Below are 20,941 nucleotides of genomic sequence, written 5' to 3' on the forward strand. Positions count from 1 at the left end.
CCGGAAATTTAAAATAAAAAAACAAACCAACTCAATAAATATAATGACATGTGATAGAAGATTTAAAAAGACAAACCTTTTTTTTTATATGTCAGCATAAACACATCTCGCTAGACAGTTAGTGAACACGTCTAGGTAACATTTCTAATTAATATTCGTCTGAAATGTTGTATGGATATGTAACAGAACAATGTATTTAAACAGAATACAAAATAATATCAAAAAGATATAGGTCCTGCCTGTTGTTGATTAATACCAGCCGTGACGTTCTACAATGTCGTTGACATTGTGCGTATTCATGTCGCCGGAAATTGAGTGATCGCTGTCCCAATTTGTGTCGTGAGCCAGGGTCCTTACCAGCGCCGGATTCGTGTACACGAGCTCGGGAGCAAGGGAGCTGATTGAGACGCACCCGATGTACGTCACTTGTCTATAACAACATACTTAATGCACAAAAACAGAAGCAAAACAAAAGAGTCGATATGACATTTAGTGTAATAACACAAACCAACATTGAGTTCATACAATGTACTATGGGAGTGCAAGTTAGCAATACAACACAATCAATATTAACAATACATATGTGCAGTAAAGTAGGGTTAGCATAGTGCATATTAAAATATACCCAAATCAGGCATTTTGATCCTCCTTTATTTTACTGTCAATATCCCCAAGTTCAATAAATAAACAGGAGCGATAGACTCTCTTAAATTTGACTTTTTTACCCTTAAAAATGTGCTATCTTTTCCATTGCAATACATGAAGATGTTGCTCTTAACCATCGAGTTATATTAAGCCTTTCTGTCTTATTTCCAATAGATAGCAATGAGCCTTCGGAGTGTAAAATCCACATGACTATAAATACTTAAATATTCCATTCGTGGTGAACAGCATTTTCCAGGGCTCATTATGGCCGGGTCCCTCTCTGTCCATAAAAGTGGACAAAGGTTTACTACATTTTGATTGGATCTTGGTGGACTAAAACAAACACCATCAGAAAAAGATAGACACCTCTTAGAGGGCAAGAAGAAGGCCTCTAGTACCAAGCCCAGGAAGGACAGAACTTCTCATTGATCCACATGCAGTTTCTGCCCTTCACCCATCTAGAGACTAATTCCTAAGGTTTTGGCCTGTGACTGCCATACAAGTTCCTCAGGACCTCCCAGATACAGCATCAGTGGGTGAAACAAAGAGAGATCACAATGATCCATCCAAATCTATTCATAATGTTTGGAAACCTTAAAACCGATGTAAACTACAGATATCCATTTCATACTTATTCAGAAAAACAAGCATTCTCAGTGAAAGCTATTTGTAGTGCAACATCTTACACAAAATTCAGCTGTTAATGTACAAATGAACGAATGCATGACAGTTCAATCTTTTCCCGTCTTGTTTGGACTTTGGACTCCATTTTTTTTAGAATATTGCCAAAGGTATTCTGGTGGTGGGCTGCGCTTGAACACACAGCACAGACTACATCCGACTGCAAACTAGCATGTACGTTCTGCGCCTGCCTGTATATCAGCAGGTATCAAGTCTACATTCGTCATTCAAAGGGAGAAACCGAAACAAGAATATACACAGATATACGAAATGTGTACAAAGCAGCGCTTGCTTACCATTTTGAATATTTATAGTTTTCATAGTTATGAAAATAATTTCTTTTTTTGGAATGCTCGGGTAGGATAACATTAGATCAACCTTCTGTCAGTGCTGTCTTGACTTGCTCTCTTTCATCACTTTCGCTTTAATTCTCGTGCACTGACTCATTCGCTAAACTGAACATCCAATCAGAGTTGCCACTCTCATCAACGGCCATTACGCTAATTCAACATGCTGAATCGTGTGGAACATACCGCAAAAACTAGTCTGGCAGATGCTCGCCGACGGCCCAATGTTAAGTAACTTCTGCACTTCAGGGCCTCATCTGTGTGCATCAGATTTTAGGACCCTTTTGGTGCTCCAGGAGATCAGCATCCAACAGAGCTTCTTGTTCAAGACTGTTGAAATGGATTCCGGCTCCGTTCCCCACTGCACTGTTACCCAGCACAGCCAGTGGAAAACGTCTCCGCCATTGCTCATGCTCACTCAACCACATGGAATGTAAATATCACTTAACCAAACCTCTTTCCAGAGACCTTGGCACTGTTGTATATTTTATCAGTGTTTGATTTTCTAATTTACGTTAGATTACATTTATACATTTACAGTTATAGCATTCATTTAGAAGTTGTCTTTGTTATTCTTGTTTATCTTTTGTTAACAAAATGTATTTTATTACACTTGTGTCTTCCTTGTGATGATAACACAGTAAGAGGCTAGTAAACTCTTTATCTTTCAGATAAATCAGCTGAGCAACAGTTTACATTAATTCTAAATGATTGAACAGCCCCACCTAAAAAAGTAATTGACTGGTGCCCAGAATTAAGAAGGGGGGAAGTGGTCATCTGATGTACTGTACTCATAATCATACCTTAAGTGACGTGTGATCCAAAAATTACAACGTCAGCAGTGACGTGAGTACCAATCACTACATAAATGGCATTCCTGGGTGGCCAAATTAAAATCATTTAATTTTTAAACATTTTTAAATTAAAAACTCAGGATAGTGGTAAACTCACCGAGACCAAGTGCCATATCATATTACTGATTTCTTTCCAAAACTCTTTTATTTTCTCACACTCCCACATATATGAATTAATGTATCTTTTGCACTGTTATGTATCTGGTATACTGCAATTAATTCTATTTAATTTTACTGGAGTGGAGTTACATAAGTACACAAAAGCCAAATGTACTGTAACAGTTTTAGTCTACTGTTAACTGTCTGTGTTTGGGCCTTTGCATATATTTTCTCCCATATTTCCTTCTCTATCTATGATCCCAGGTCTTGTTTTCACATGGCTAATCTGAATGTACAGGACTCCTAAGAACCTAATAATAGCATGAATGTGGCAATATGTGACCTTCATCTTGACTTCATTTAGACATTTCTCCAGATTAGTTGGTTCTGGCTATGTCAGTCCTCGTCCCCGAGCAGTACGTATACAACTTGCAAGTTTTTATGGTATATTTTTAAAGTTTTTGACCTTGTAATTTTTTTCATAAAAAATGTCACAATCTTCCATTGAAATGACATTGCTCTAGTGATCTTCTCCAATCATTTTGACTGCATAAACCCTACCCTATTCTTACAATATAAAAGCTTGCATTCAAATCTTCCACCATCCAAGTCTACATCCTTCTTTTCACTTCTGTTTCGCTCGGATGTATGTCACAATAAGAAATAAAGGATCTGACGCTTCTTCAATTACATTACAAATTTAGATGTAACTTAAACATTTTAATTTGCAATGCAAGTGTGCAAAAGTCATATGAACAACTTATGGTATTTTTATGATACATTATGTGATTTTTATGTCCATGTTGAACGTACTGACGTAACCTCGGTTCCCTGAGAGTAAGGGAGCGAGTATTGCGTAGCTATGGAATGGGCATGGCTTCTGGCTATATAAGCGGGCCATTTCGCCATAGGAATCAGGTTTAAATCGACTGAAGCGACAGCACCTGTACCAAGCCTAATAGCACGGCAGGGTACGCATTACTCGTTCCCTTACTCTCAGGTAATCAAGGTTACGTTAGTAACCAAGTACGTTCTCTTTCGAGAACGGTCTCTCGTATTGCGTAGCTATACGCTATGGGAACCCATTTTAAAATGTCGTGCTTAACACTTCGCCCTTAACTATAGCTTGGAACACCTGGAGGACCACCATGGTGTGCAGGGCCAATGCAGCTTGGCCAGTGGCGGTGTAAGCTCGGGCAGTGAGAGCTGAAGTGGCTCTGCAGGGTTTCAATGGATGAACTGTCTTAGATCTCCATCCAATAGCAGTGGGCGGGCAGAGGTGTGTGGTCACTGCTTCCTCTAGGGGGGGCAGCTTCTCGTGTCCCTTTTCCTCAGCGCCGTCAACGGTGGAGAGCGTTGCGGAGGTGGATGTTCTCAGGCGGGCCGAGTAGGGGGCGCGCCATGATCAGCCGAGCCCACCAAAGCGAGCCCGCCCAATTCTCGCACTCGGATGCAACCAAAGACAGGCTGTCATCTTCCTCCTCTTCTGATCCACCGAAAGAGACGAGGCCAGCCGCTTGCGGAGAGGGGCGCTGGTCCGTCTGAGTGAACAGAACAGGTAAAGGGGTCTCTGTTGGAGAGAGCGAGGCATGCGGGGACGTGGCCGACGTGGGTTCGCTCGTCTCAATTCGCTCAGGCATCCTCTGGCCCCGCCGTTTCTTCCTCCGTGGTTCGAGGAGGGCGGGAAATGGAAGAGCGAGCGCAGCATGGAGATCGACATACTCTCACATTAAGAGCAGCCGCCTTTGCCGAGTGCAGCATCCGCTGAGCTGCTTGCTGCAGGTCGCTCGTTCCACTGCTGGGGCTCGTTGACGGCAAAGGCTTCTTAGCAGGAGAAAACAGAGAAGTGAAGAGTTTGCTGAAGGAGATTAAATCTGATTCCTATGGAGAAATGGCCCACTTTTATAGCCAGAGGCCACACCCATTCTGGCGGGCTTCGGCACGCGCGAGACGCGAAGCACCATGATTGGTTTACGCGTGTCAGCCACTTCGCCATAGGTTCGTGCAGTTCCCGCAGCACAGCCAATGAGCGCGGTAGTCAGCTCTGCTCTGTGCTCGCTGTGCAGCTGCACTGCGTTTTAAAATAAAGGCTTCAGTATTCTCAAGAAAAAGAGTTTTCCCATAGCGAATAGCTCCGAAATACAAAAGCTTATATTAAAAATTAAATCATAGACAAGTTCCTCATTCATTAAAATTGCAGATTAAATCTGCATTATGTTAAACTCCAAATGCAAAAGTGAATATGTAATCTCATGCCTATGGTAAAACTAACATTTCTGATGATTAATTGATATACAGCATAGTATAATGTAAGTCCAGCAGTGAGCTGGAGTTGGCCTACCTATCTCTATAGGCCTATTGTTGAGGGGTTCTTTCGGGAAGGCATCTCTGACCTCTACCATCCATACACCTGCACACATACACACATCTATCTAGAGAGTTCCCTAAAGTTTAAGCTCCCTGTATAAACCCCCAGGAGAGTCACTCTTAGTCTTACAGTAGGATTTTTTTTTTCTTAAGATCCTTAATTGCGCATACAAGCAATCTACGTACACATTATCAAAACTTATCTAAGCTTTTTTTTTTGTTGTTGTTGTTGTTAAATTAGACACATGACTGCATGAAACGGTTGGAATGAAATTAACTCTTGGTTCCAATTCAATAAATAAGCAAACAGTCACAGTGTTGATGCCATTCAGCTCTGCAAACAGATCTCTATCTTTCTCTCTACAGTACATGCAGTCTGACCTACATAGTGGAGAACTACTGCCTGATGGTGCATGCAGCTGCCACAAGAATCCACACACACACACACACACACACACACACACACACACACACACACACACACACACACACACACACACACACACACACACAATCAGATATGCATGTAATGCACCAGATATAATGTGTATTCATGCTTAAAATCCACATGATTCATTCAGCTTTTTCATCACTACTGTGATTCCTTCAAACATAAAATAATTTGCATGGAGTCACCTGATATATAGAGGCTGTATGACAGGTGACTCCATGCAGAATGTTTCATTCAATACAACTGTTTTCAGCATTGATAATAATATTAATATTAATAATAATATTAAATGTTACCAAATCTGCATATTATAATGATTTCTGAAGGATCATGTGGCACTGAAGACTGGAGTAATGACGCTGAAAATTCAGCTTTGCCATCACAGGAATAAATTACATTTTAAAATATATTACAATAGGAATAGTTATTCTAAATCGCTAATGTTTTTTTACTGTATTTTTGATATAATAAATGTAGTCTTGGGAAGCATAGAATACTTTTTAAAAATCTTAGCAACCCCAAACTTTACAGTTATAACCAGAACACTTGAAGAATGTTCCTTAAAAATGTCAACTTAAGCAATAGGGCTGAGAGAAGTCCAATGAGACGAACTGCATGAGAACCCATGTGCAGCTTTGTTCAAAAACGTGAACAAAATAAGGGAACAAAGCATGGACTACACATGGACTAATGACTAACAAGAAACACCTGTGAACTATTAAACAATGAACCAATGAGAATGTTACACATATAACGAGGGAACCAATCAGAACATTACACAAGAGACTAGGGAAGCACAAGACATAGGCTGAAACCCATAGGCGTCCCTATACCCTCAAATAGGGTGTTATTTGAGGGGACAGCCATTTGTAGTTTTTTTTTTTTGTTGTTGGTGGTATTGGTGTCTTACAAGCCCATTAGGGCTGGGCATACAGTAGTACGCAAGACACAATAATAATAAAATATTCATTCATTCAATATTCATTCATTCTTGTAGTGATACCACATTGCACTGCAATATAGAGTGTACAACTGATGTACACTCAACGGCTGTCCGAATTCGCTCACTCCTTTTTATTAACTCCTTCAAGTGAGCAGTATTAGTGATTAACGTAGGGAACAGTGAATAAGGGTTTAGGGGGCGATTTCGGATTCAGACATTATCACATGAGGGTGAGGAAGTCACATGACAAGAAACAAGAAACAAAACTTTCAAAATAAAAGACATGAAACATGAACATAAAACAAACCCAAAACTAAACATAACACAAACATACAGAGACAAATAATTTTCAATCATCTTGGTGGCCGAAAAAACGAAAAAGAGGCATCACACGCACATCTGAGAGCTTTGTGCCTATAGATGAACTTTTTTCCCTTTAAATCTTTGTATATAATTTATTTAATCAAGAGGTCACAAGTCAACCAACCCACTAAGAAAAGTCCCTGTGTTCCCTACAGCCAGTTCATCCCTGCATGCTACACAAATGACCCTTTTTTAAGAGATGGTTGTACTGACATTAAAGCGTTCTTAGGTCAGACTGGTCTAAGACAGACCTGCACACTGCTACTTAAAAGGCCAGCTTACAGAGATCAGCGCCCATTCACGGAATTCCAGTCAGCAGCGCGGCTATTAAAGGTTCGTCCCACAGAGTGGGAGAGTAGGACAAAGTGTTAAGAGCCAATACTGGCAGACTTCAAGGGCACATGGTGTGAAGACAGTCCTGTAGAAAGAGGGTCATGCTTTTGGACAAAACACATACAGAGCTTCTTTTCACACATGGGATGGGACATCATATGTCACTATGTTGCGGATTAACATGTCGACTGCCTCGAACCCCGCAGGCAAAGCTCTGCTTCGAAATCTGTTGTGTCTGTGAACACGTGCCATGTCATAAATCATCTTGCCCTTGGAGGTCATGTTGTCTCTATCAATACAGCCATTTATATGCAACACGCAAAGCTGTGGAAAAGGTCACTAAAGATGACTGAAAATCAAAATTCCATGCAATGTTAATGCTGACTGCAAAAAGTAAGTACTAATTACATTTTTATTGTGTGAAATCTAGCATGATTTATGCTGATTAGAGCAATATAAATGTCAAGGTAAAAAAAAAAAAACAATGACAGCAACGATTTTACTGTTAGCTACATGGGAATAAATGAAACGTTTTAATAAAAATCATCATGCCCATATACAAACACCCATACGAGACAATATTGAGAAATAATTGGCAAAAATGTGCAATACTCCATTGCATGGATAAGCATGCACCTACATACCCACGTACATGCAGAAAAAAATCACTGAGATGTCTGTAAGGTGTCAGACTATCATTTTCTCATACACCAAATCTATGAAATTCATAAAATTGTTTCACAAAGGAATGAAACATGGAAATCCATCAATTCTACAGCAACAAAAGACCTGCTCAGCTAACTCCCTTATTTAAAGAGGATAAGAGAGTACAGGGCAATGTGGACCAATGCAAATGGAGAACAGAAATGAGAGAGACATGCATAAAAACCAGCTGAGGGATTTAGTACAGTTCCAGATGAGAGAAGGAGATCCTCATCCTACTGTGAAAGGAGAGCAAAAGGGAGGAAAAAAATTGGCGATTAAGAAAAAGAAATGGAGAAAGCACACTGTGCACTCGGGGTGAAACTGACTCATCCAGCACTCACAGGGACAGCATGTACAATTTCTTCATTTCCATCTCTACTCTTGTTCTCAGCAGTGTATGGACAAATGTGTCGCTTCCATAGATGTGTATAACTACACTGAATATCAGAAGTTTTAATGCCCAAAAGATGCTATATAGTCCTGATCTAAGGTGCGATCACATTTGCACCATTTCTAGAGAAATTTTGCGTGAAAAAAGGTCAATTTTCAATGGTGTAGTGATTTATTAAACACTGCACACAGAAGTCTCTGTCAAACCAAGCAGCTTTCTGTTGATCAACGCAGCGGATTCATCTGACCAACTTGAACTTGAAATCTTTCGCACTTACACATAATTCCCATTCACAAGGATCCCTATTGAAATGACTGGATTTTGCCTGCAACGATTCGGCGAACAAATGCAAGACATGTAAAATTTGTTTAATTTACAATTTATAGTTTATACAACAGTTCAATATGGCAAGAAGTTAATATTGAGTGACGTACATTCTAGACACAATATTGCTAGTTACTTTTTTGTTCTGCAAACCTAAAGAGCTCTAAACAAAACCACTGCTGGATCTTTAGTTTTAATGAATGATTCAACGACTCATTAAGACCTGTTTAATTCCTGAATGAACCAGCATTTTTTATGAATCACTTTAGACAGTTATTCAATGACTCACTCATTTCGTTCATGAACGCATAAGCGTTTCTGAACGAATCAGTTGAGTGAAGGATAGTTTCTGAATGCATCAGCGTTTGTGAATGAATAGGTTGAAATAATGACTCATAAAGGCAATCGCTTGTCGCCACCTATTGGCCTAACAATGTAACCTGCAGAAAGTGTCACTGAAGTAGGAAACAGTGAAACACACTTAAAGGGTTAGTTCACCCAAAAATGAAAATTATGTCATTAATGACTCACCCTCATGTCGTTCCAAGCCCGTAAGACCTCCGTTCATCTTCGGAACACAGTTTAATATATTTTAGATTTAGTCCGAGAGCTTTCTGTTCCTCCATTGAAAGTCAATGGACGGCATACTGTCCATGTCCAGAAAAGCAATACAGACATCATCAAAGTAGTCCATGTGACATCAGTGGCTCAATCTTAAGTTTATCAAGCGACGAAAATACTTTTTGTGCGCAAAAAGTAAACAAAAATAACGACTTTATTCCACTATTCATTTCCTTCTCTCTGGGCCTCGAGCTATATCACGTAGTGTTTTTGCGCAGCGCATCTGTGTTGTACGTCACATGTAGGCTCACTATTGGCCAACGCTGGTCATGTGTGATGCGTGTGACGTACAACACAGACGCGCTACGCAAAAACACTACGTGAACTCCAGAGAGAAGGAAATGAATAGTGGAATAAAGTCGTTATTTTTGTTTACTTTTTGCGCACAAAAAGTGTTCTCGTCGCTTGATAAACTTAAGATCGAGCCACTGATGTCACATGGACTACTTTGATGATGTCTGTATTGCCTTTCTGGACACGGACAGAATGCCGACCATTGACTTTCAATGGAGGAACAGAAAGCTCTCGGACTAAATCTAAAATATCTTAAACTGTGTTCCGAAGATGAACGGAGGTCTTGCGGGCTTGGAACGACATGAGGGTGAGTCATTAATGACATCATTTTCATTTTTGGGTGAACTAACCCTTTAATGGATGACAGGGTCCATTGCAGGGTTCACAGAAAAATCTGCATCACTAATGCACAAACTGAAAGTCTGTCTGGAATGAGCAAAAACAGACAAACAGATGATACAAAAGTCCCAGTGCTGTTGGGCTGTTACATCAGCACTCTTGGAACGCTGCTCAGTCAGATTCAAGGACCAGGACTGCAGACCTATCCATCTGAGTAACCAGAAAACAGAAAAGACAGAACAGAACTAAGAATTCAAAGAACCATCATCACCTTTATGAGCAACACAATGTGCCCCACAATGTGCACCTCTCTCTCTCTTTAATATTCATTGCGGTTATGCAAGACTAATTTCATTATTTTTTCAATGCCACTGCGTTCTCTGATTTGGCACTTCAGACTGAAACTTAATCAATTCTTAACTCACCGCAGGAAGGTGACAATAAACAGAGCAAACACGCAAACCTCACTGGAGCCGAGACATTTCCTCCAACCGTCAGAAGTCTCAGACAGACTTCATTCTTCTCAATTCAGTGGACACAAACAAAGAGACTGAGGGTATAGTTGTGTATGTTTGCTTGTCTTCATGAGCTTAAAAACATTCTACAACCTGCAGTCACACAATGCAGAGATGTGCATGTCAGTGTCACAAACTATTGGGCATCACTGTAGTGAGTGTTCATGCGTAACCAGCAAGTCAAATAGGGAGAGTATGTGCTGCCAACTCTCTATGATATGTTCACAACTTCACACAGTCAGTGTTTGGGAATGACAAACATATTTAGAAATAGGTGTGACTCTTCAGAAATTGAAATATGCTGCTGCTACCTGAATTGGCATACAAAAATACCTGTAGCAGATCTAGACAGGTCAGGTGGAGCTGGTGGAGGGTTTCTGAGGAACTACAGGACCAACTTAAAATTTTTATATCACTATATGAGTACATTTATTTCACACAAACGATACGTATCACAATATTGTTATTTTTGGTTAAAATAAGGTTTGTATGAAATCAAAATTGTTGATACCAATTTCAATATCACAATAAAAAATGTCAAGCTTACTGAAGACAAGTTAGCAGTCAGTGATAAAATAAGAGCAATTAAACTAATTTTAAGCAATAGGACAAAAAACTATTATAGAACAATGACAAATTAAATTGACCTACCTGTAAAAATTCAAGCAAAAGAGATAAGAAACACTACATAAACTGTATAAAGTAATCAAATGTACAAAAAAAAAAAACAATGCATAGTCTTCACTGTGTAAATTAAATGAACATTTATTCTAATTAAAGTTACAAAGGTGATTCAGTCAAGAGCAGATAGAGACTTTCTTTCTTTTGTTGTTTGATTAACATTAATGGCAAAGACTGCATAAGGTATATTAGGCTGCTGTCACTTTCAAGGCCGAATGCACGGATCCAATATACTAATACACGTGTTTTCTTTCTCAACTACTTAGACTCACTTAAGACACAACCGCCTGTGTTTATGAGGATACTCGCAAAGACGGCTATTTTGACACACAAGTGCTTATTTGACCGTTCAAACGCAATAAGGTGCAAAAAAACTTGAGTAGCTGCTTCATGTGCATGAGCTTCAGGTGTGCTCAGAAACAATCTCTTAAACAGTGTACATATACCAAAATTAGTTCCCTTCCACAGCTTCTTGCACTTAAACGGTTTAAAATGACTTGTTTTTAAACCGCAAGGCTTAAAAATGTATTCAAATGATAAGCTTTTGTGACAGCACAGCTTGGCAATGTCATAACCATGATAGAGATGATAATCCAAAATCTACCGGTTGACACATTTCTATTGGTTTATTGTGGGTACCGGTATATTGCCCACCCCTAACTGAACCTGACTATTTCAATGTTGAGCAAGCAATCTCATTGGCTGCACAATCAGCAGAGGCCAATCAGTGTGTGTCATGTAGGAAATAATGTGATTGTGAGCAGATTTCATGGTGACTTTTGTATACAGTATATTCAAAATCATAATTTGAGCCCAGCTCCCTTTGCATACTGAACAAAAATGACTATAATTTAACTATAAACTATAATTTGATACTATAATATAATAAACTATAATTCGATATACTGTAACTACCACTGCTGGTGCCCCTCTTTATAACCAAACAGTGTAAACACTATTTAACCAACATGTGATTATCCTTCTGACAACTTGTGCATCGCATGAAGTCTCTATAGTTTCTCATCTCTCTTCAGACTGTTATTCTTGCTCTTTTCTTATGTCTCACCTAACAACCTCTGCCCTCCCCTCTGCTCTCACCATAAAATGGCTTCCCAGGCACCTGCCAGAGACAGCTGGCCATGACAACTTAACAAAACCATCCATCAAGGGCAAACACATCAGCAGGATTACAGGAGGGCATATGAAAATCCTTTATGTGGCATTAGGGAAATATTCTTATATAATGCATGGTCTTTTGCAGTGACATAATACTCACTACACTGCCACAATTACATAAGAACTACATCCCCCTGACCCTAAAACACATGAAATGCACACCTACCCCAGGAATTATTTTTGCAACGGATTACTAGCTGACTACCTATGCTGCCTATGTGAAGTATTATAACACAAATTATATACTGTATGGACTCACAGTAACACTTCATTTTACAGTGTCCTTGTTACATACATGTACTTGCCATAGTAATAACAATAAATGATGCATAAATACATGCAACTAACCCTCAAGCAAATCCTAATCCTACCATAACCCTACAGTAAGTACATGTAGTTACTTAATATTACTCAGTACTTAAATATATAATTGCACTGTAACAATGACACCTTAAAATAAAGTGTAACCGGACTCACTACATCACATGTTTAGTTGTAATCTTGAAATAGTGAAAATAGTTATGTTGGGTAACACTTTATTTTACAGTGTTTTTGTTACATGTTTCATGTAGTTACTATAGTAATTACTATAAATGGTGCTTAATTACATGGAACTAACCCTAAACCAATATTGAATTCAATTTCAACTGAATTAAATTTGAATTACGGTTCTGCATCCTGCTTACTTCTTTAAATATAATTTGAACTTAAATGGTGTTCCCAATTCATTTTTTCAGACCTAGAGCGATAACTATAACGATAATATAAAGATCGGTGACACTTTATTTTACAGTGACCTTGTTACATGTAACATATGTACGTACCATAGTAATAACGGTAAATTATGCATAATTACATGAAATTAACCCTCAACCAAACCCTAACCCTACCCTAACCCTATTGTAAGTACATGTTGCTTAATATTACTCAGTATTTAAATGACATTAAATTTAGTATATTAAATTTAAATATAATTACACTGTAACAATGACACCTTAAAATAAAGTGTAACCTAAATATTCTATATATTAGTTCTAAATATAAAAAACAGCAGAGCCCACATCACAACTATAATAATAACAGCACACTGGCACAGTGTAATATTATCGTTAAAGGCCTATTCTTTTTATTCAAAGCATGCTTGTCTGTTGCTTTAAATGCTCAAGTTCATGATAGAAGGATGGATTCTGATTGGCTTTCATTGTTTTAATCATTCATTACCTGGATAAAATCGCTCTGAAAGTAATTCATTATAGCTGAAAAATGCATAAACATTACAATAAGCTGCTATAATAGACAGCAGTCACTATAAATACAACTGAAACTTTCAAATGACATATACATAATCTGATGTTCTTAAAAGATAAACTGCAACCAATAATCACAACAGTCTACTTGTCCATGAACGCCATAGCTCAGAGCTAAGCCAGATATTTTTGTTAACAATCATCCGACACAGTCTCTGCATGGATCCTGTCCAAGCAATGAGCTGACAAGAAATACATTTTAGTTGCTTGTCTTTTTGTTTCTTGTCATGATTGTGGCAGCTTGTGTATCAGGCATACTCACACTACACGTTTAAAATGCTGTGAGTTGATTGGCTGAGAGGTGTTGCTGTTGTTGACACATGACGTATTGATTAAAACATTACATCAAACAGATCCTCTAACCGTGCGTTCTACTGTATCTTTATCCAGGCAATGCTGCAGTTATGATTAACCAGCAGTAAAGTGTAAAAATATTTATTAGCCTCTGTGTCTTACGAAGGACAGTCATAAATATATCTGAGATTTGACATGCCTGTTGACAATCCTGAATGTACTTTATGAGGTAACATTGAATGGTGCACTTTATAATATGGTTTATGTAAAAGAGGAGTATTACGACTTTATGAGTACTGTATGTTTTGACATAACTTACAGCTTCTGGCAGCTCCTTTTTTTTCAAAGAAAGAGTGCGTCATGGTATTATTATTGTGATGGCTGTGTATGCCTGCACAGAAGTGTTTTGTAAGGTAACCTAAAAATGCCTTTAAATTGGTTTAATTCAAGTCAAAATACATTCTACATGACTGAATCAACCTGAATGCATACTGTAGGTTACACCAAGGTTAGTTTTTCTCTATGAATCCCTTCCTTTTGAAAAGCACAATGTGCTCTGATTGGTCAACCACTTTAAGCATGTTTCGGAAATGTCACGCCCCCTACCATAAATGCGAGTTTCAGCACACTACTAACACAACTTTCCCAGGTCTTTCCCCTTCTTTTCCAGCGTATGTCTTGTGTTGGAATTCTTTAAATGGGGGATTTTGTGCAAGTACATTCCCGGAAGAAAACTCAAGACTGCAATCGAGGCATTTTAGGGAGGTCAGAAACAGTGCTTACTGATATAGAGAATAACTCCATTTTTCATTCTTTAAACAGTAACATTACACAAGTTGAAAATGTTGAAAAAGCAGAATAGGTCCTCTTTAAGAACAAATAGTTCCCTCTTGTTCTGTTAGTGTGTGGCTGGTTTTTGAGGACAGCTAGTCCTCTAGATGTTACTAATTTAGGGTAGTCCTGTTATGTTTTAATGCCTTCATGTGTCTGCAGCTGTTAAAACAGGTCTGAGCCATCTGGCCTGATGTTCACTTGACCTGAGACTTCACCACAAGGACAAGCAGCCATCACTGTACACTCTTTTTTTGCATATTGTTTCCATCTTTCTGTGCTCTACTTTTTACATTGCCCATGATAACCAACATGCAGTATATAAAATTAAGCCACCCATCTTTAATTAATAACAGTGATATTTTTTGTGGAATAACACCTCTTGGACCACAATCTTTAACGCTGTTCATAATCATAGTTTGGAGCTGTGAGGTGTTTGGGTCTTCATGTAGTGCCACTGAAGACAATCAATTTCCTTCTGCCTTGAATCCAATTTCTCAACTAATCTAGTCCAGCCTTCTTCCTTGCTAACAAATGCCAAAGATCAGCGGTGTCATAATGCAATCAGAAATCTCAAACCGCATTATCCACTGAGTGAAAACACCTAGGGTCTGGTGTGTCAGGCTACTCTATGAGTGATGTAACTGCACTGTCATTATAATGCACATTATTCTGCAAGATAAGTCAGCATGGGTGTTAACTGACACATCATTACACAAAAAATTACATTCTCTCCACTGAAAGTTCAGCTGACAAGTCTTTGAATTTTAAGATTTGAGATGCTGTCGAATAATGATAGTATAGAGAAAATAACATATTTACAGCCAACCATTTTCTATGTCTATATAATTGCAAAAATGACTTCAAAGTCGATTGTTGTTGCTTTCTGATGTATAGCTTTTCAAAGAAAAATATATTCTCCAATATTTTAAGTGGTTTAAAGATATGATCCAAAATAAATAAATAAAAACTTTTCTGGGTACAAAACGGTTTGACTGATTGGAATCAGATAAGATAATTAGACAAGATAATTATAAGTAACATGATTGAGAAATTGCATGCAAAGCATGTGTAAACAGTATAACACATACTATTTTTGCATACTCTTGGAAATACTGTGATTTTGTTTTATGGAACTTATAACATTCAAATAAAACATTTAGGCTGTAAAAAGGTTGAATAATTCATATTTATTTATTTCTTAAGCATGCTGATATAGTGAATTCCATTTTAAACAACATTGTGTCAATGAAGTGGTACTTGGGCCTCATGGATGTGGGGGTACTTAAGACAAAATTGGGAAACATTGTTCTAATGTGTGTGTGTGTGTGTGTGTGTGTGTGTGTGTGTGTGTGTGTGTGTGTGTGCTCTTGTTTTCATGACAACTGAGGACATTTTTATGATAACACACCTGTATATGAGGACACTCAAAAAAAATGAGGACATTTTGGGGGTCAAATGGCTTTAAAAACATACTAAGCAGTGTTTTTTTTTTAAATGTAAAAATGCAGAATGTTTCCTGTGATGGGTAGGTTTAGGGATAGGGGCAGTGTAAGGGGATAGAATATACAGTTTGTGCAGTATAAAAACCATTACGCCTATGGAATGTCCTCACAAAGATAGTAAACCAGACATGTGTGTGAATGTACTTTTATTTTTATATTTTATATTAATTTATTTAAATGTAACGATTTTAATTTAATCATTTGAAAATATTGCATTTTGGGGGGGGGGGGGGGGGGTAAATATAAGAGAGTTGTCTCTGCTTTGTATTCCCCCAAAATGAGAATGATAGAACAAGACTGTTTTGGGACTGTTTTAGCTGGTGAGCTACCAAGCATGAATTTTATGACCAAATAGGCATTAGCACCACTGCAGTACTGTCCCTACCCCCTGATGGGAGGAAGAGAGAGAGAAAATTCAGGGCAGCATTGAACTTTGAAGGAAGCGAGGCAGAGAGAAAGAGAGAGATAGAGAGAGAGAGAGAGAGAGAGAGAGAGAGAGAGAGAGAGAGAGAGAGAGAGAGAGAGAGAGAGAGAGAGAGAGAGAGAGAGAGAGAGAGAGAGAGAGAGAGAGAGAGAGAGAGAGAGAGAGAGAGAGAGAGAGAGAGAGAGAGACCCTTTGAAAAGAAGCAAAAGCTATAATGCAGCAGTCTGCAGCCAGTTCCACTCATGTCTACACAAAACAGATCAGTCCGTCATCGACAGAGGGCCCAGAATGAGTGTGCATTCACAATGCATGCAATCACAGACTGTTTCAGAACCACGGAGAGCTCCACTTATACTAGCAGCTCAATCAGAATCAATCTCAGCACCACGGACAGCGTCTCTGCTAGAACCACTGCAATCTGATCATGACACTTGTACTACGGTGCATTTAATAAGGGAGCTGTTCACTTAATTGCCTCAAAAGATGAAATTTGTAACATTTGAGTGCATAACACATGCACAAAATGTTTCGTCACTCATAATGAGTGCAGCTTCTGCTGTACTGCAGGGGGTTGATAAGAACGCATGCGAGAGGAGGTCAGGTACAAGCTAATTTAATTTCTCTCTCACAGGCTGCAGCTCTACCTGTAGGTACGAAGCTCTTTTAGAAACTGAGAAACCTTGCATCTCAGACCCTCTTTCACTTTTGAAGAGGTTAACGACATGAAATGCACCAAAGGTCTGCTTTTGTTAAGGCGCTACAATCATTTCAATTATTCTCGAGGATCTAAGACACAAGGATCCAAATTCACTGCCTGTTGAAATGAAATGAGATTAAGCAACAGACAAAAAAGACAGACACTGCAAAAAATAAATAAAAAAAAACCTGGAACGGAATTGAGGTAGAAATGGAAAAAAGGTTCTGGTAAATTTCTGCCAGGACCATTTGTTAAAATGCAATGTAACATTCAAAATAGACACCCGTTAAAAAAAAAAAAAATCTTCATATTAACACAGTAGATTAGGCCTATTTCGACAGACTTTTTTTTAAGAGTGCAAGGAGGTGACAACACTAGACCATACACACACACACACACACACACACACACACACACTGCACAAACACTCTGTACTACCTCAGACAGACACAGAAAGCATTATCATTCTCCTCACAGCAACCTTGCAGCACGAGCCTTTGCCAAAGCTGCATACACACTAACAGACACACACACACACACACACGCATGCACACACACACACACACACACACACACACACACACACACACACACACACACACACACACACACACACACACACACACACACACACACACACACACAAGAATTCCCAACCATATCGTTCCTTTAAAGCTTTCCTCTCTTCTTTTTCTTTACACACACACACACACACACACACACACACACACACACACACACACACACACACACACACACACACACACACACACACACACACACACACACACAAGCAACATTGATTATGATAGTACAAAAATATTTACACTCCTATACTGACATCTTGTTTCTCCTACACACACTCACAAGCAGCTGTCATTGGTGCATGATTGGTCTATATTACACACACACACACAAATACTACAGCTTGAACTGGTACCATAACCAGTGACCGGTAAAAAGGCACATTTGCTCATCATCTGCACACAGACGCACACACGCTTCCAATTGCAGGATCAGACCACTCACCCTGACTGTTGGGTCCCCCATCGCCCTCTTCGCATTCAGTGAGGTTGTTGAGCATTTTGGAAGATCGAGCACAGATCCCCTGCTAATGCTAACACTGCTGCTGTGTCCACCAGCCTCTCTCACACACACACACACGGATGGAGGAGAAGGCTAGTGGTTCTCTGCCTCTCTCCTCTCAAGAAAGCAAGCAGTGCTGTGCTTCAGCAGACTGGAGTCCTCTCTTGCCGTTTGCTGCCTTGCGTATTACCTCTCTCTCTCTCTCTCTCTCTCTCTCTCTCTCTCTCTCTCTCTCTCTAGGAGGAGGGGTTAAGGGGGACAGAGCTGCAGGGACGTAAATGATGGAATGCTTAAGAGCAAATTTTTTTCTCTCAAACACTCTCACACACACTGCATGTCGTCTCTCTTTGCTTTTCCCTCCGCTATACATCCACAGGCTGCCTGTGCCTCACCATTATCACAATGCAGTGATCAGGATATGCCTTTGTTTACCTTTACCATGCTTTCTTTTTCAATTTCTATGACATCACCATGTCAAACTATGTTCATATCAGATATACTGTAAGTGAAATTAAAAAAGGTTGCATGTGGTCTACTAGCTTTAAATCTCAGGTGTGTTTTACCCCTTGGGAATTCACTACCCAAAATATCTGTAATAAATCTACATTTTTACCATTTATAATTTTTTTAAGGAAAATGTAAGTAGTGTTTGTCTGTGGTGTAATGGCTGGTTGCTAAGTCATTGCTAATGTGCAGAGTAGTTTTAAACATGTTGATGTGTGGTTGCTAGGATGTTTTGAGTGGTTGTAAAGGTGTCACTACACAGTTGATAGTCTTGCTAATTTGCAAGTCCAGTTTGCAAGTCTGAAAACTACAGATATTTCTATTGTTGCCCTTCCTTGCTGTAACACAGCTTGCTGCTAGCATATGATTTATTTTAGATGGTGTTCTGTAGCAAGCAAATAAGCTAGAAAATAAATAAATAAATAAATAAATACATACATTTGGTAACCAGCTACACCAGCTGCAAACTAACACTAACAAGTATGAAGCCTGTGTCACAGGCTGTGCTGTGTAAATGTACATGAACACAAAGATGAAGATAGTAGGCTTTTAATAAATCCACAGGTAAATCCATATACGGAGAACAGCAAAGCAACACAACCATACAAGAGATGACAACTGAACTGAAACAGAACCAAATCAATCAACTCATCAAACAATTACCATGTCTACCCTATCAGCATGAGAGGAAGCATATATATATATATATATTCACTCTTTCAACTCATCTAACTTCCTTGACAGTTTTCAGCATCCCTCCACCACCCCGGCTCCTCACTCTTGGCTTGTTCTTTCACAGCCAGGAATACGGGGGGAGTACTCTGGGTTCGGGCCGAATACCGAGCCCGGAGCCCTCTCCTCGGACAGCACGCCAAATACGCATTTATTCTATCTGACTTATTTGTAAGTGTGAACTCGTGAAACAGGTAATAATGGTAGTGATTGATGAGTGAACGATTAAGGTAGATGATGATGAAACACAAAGAGTCCAAACAAACGTGATTGTGACAGCCTGGAAGTACAAGTCTAAGTATAAGTCTGGTAACAATTTACAAAAAGGTTTCTAAACATTGAGTAGTGCTGATATGAAATAGTTACATTTAAATATTTATATATATGTATATATACTGTATATATATATTTTTTTTTACATATAATTTAAAATATTTATATTTATAATAAATTATTTAAAACATGTTGAGGTTTATAGTAATTTCCACATGCACTAATCATATTTAAAAATTTTCAGTTGTATAAATTATGTTATTGTACAGTATAGGAATGAGCATGACTCAACTATTGTAACGGTTATGTTCTATGTCTGGACTCTTATGTTGTTTTTCTTTTGGTTCCCACATGATTCCTTCCTGTGTTTAGTTCCTGTTCCATTTGTTCCCATTGCTAGTTGGTTTGGTTACGGATTGGTTGCCTTCTTGATTGCCTTATTTTACCTTCGTCTTTGAAACTGCTGCAATTTAGATCCTCTGCTACTCTTCCCTTACCTGCACCGTGACAGAATACAGGACCACGCATGGATCTAGCAGTAGCCCTCCCATAGCCCTCGCCCGAGAACGCCCGTCACAGACCCAGAGCTAATGTCTATGCCTGGCTCCGCAGCCCACCGCAGACCCAAAGAAAGCCAAGTCTGACCAGGTGTGTGAGCCAGTATGTTCATCCCTGAGGGAGTGCTGGTGGAGTTGGACATCGTGGAGCAGAGTTCCATTCATCCTCCAAGCCCTTAAAATTAATTTCTAACCATGTAAACTCCTGGATTCCCTGATCCTAGTGTTCATGCCCTGTCTCCGCTGCTGGTCCCGCTCACCCCCAAGTCTTTGTCGCTGCTGGTCCCGCCCACCCCCAAGTCTTTGTCACCGCTGGTCCTGCCCAGCCTCCCATTCCCTCCTCCTCTGCAGATTCCATCCAGTTCCTTGGTTCCACTGGCTCCCTTTAGCCCTTTGGTGGCCCCATCCAACTATTTGGATCTGCCTTGGGCTTCCATTCTCCAGCTCCACACTGGTGTGAGGATCCACCTCAGGCCTCCAAGCCCTGGACTCCACCTTGGTTCCACACTCCCTCGGCTTCACCATGGTTCATCATCTCTCAGGCTCTGCCGGGATCCCTCATCCCTCCGGCTCTGCCTTGGTCAGTCATCACCCTGGTTGTG

At 39.3% G+C, this 20,941-nt stretch overlaps 1 protein-coding gene across 1 annotated transcript in view; it reads right to left on the reverse strand.

The window, feature by feature from the left end:
• slc12a5b (solute carrier family 12 member 5b) overlaps positions 1-18,271 on the reverse strand; it is a gene marked incomplete at both ends in the record, with an annotated part of 80,423 nt that extends 62,152 nt beyond the window's left edge. The window contains one exon of the mRNA XM_081348755.1: positions 18,217-18,271. Coding sequence (XP_081204881.1) covers positions 18,217-18,271 — 55 coding nt within the window. The remainder of the gene's footprint in view (positions 1-18,216) is intronic.
• Between the last annotated feature and the right edge of the window lie 2,670 nt (positions 18,272-20,941).

This window comes from Scardinius erythrophthalmus, assembly GCF_964197995.2.
Source record: "Scardinius erythrophthalmus genome assembly, chromosome: 20".
NCBI lineage: Eukaryota > Metazoa > Chordata > Actinopteri > Cypriniformes > Leuciscidae > Scardinius > Scardinius erythrophthalmus.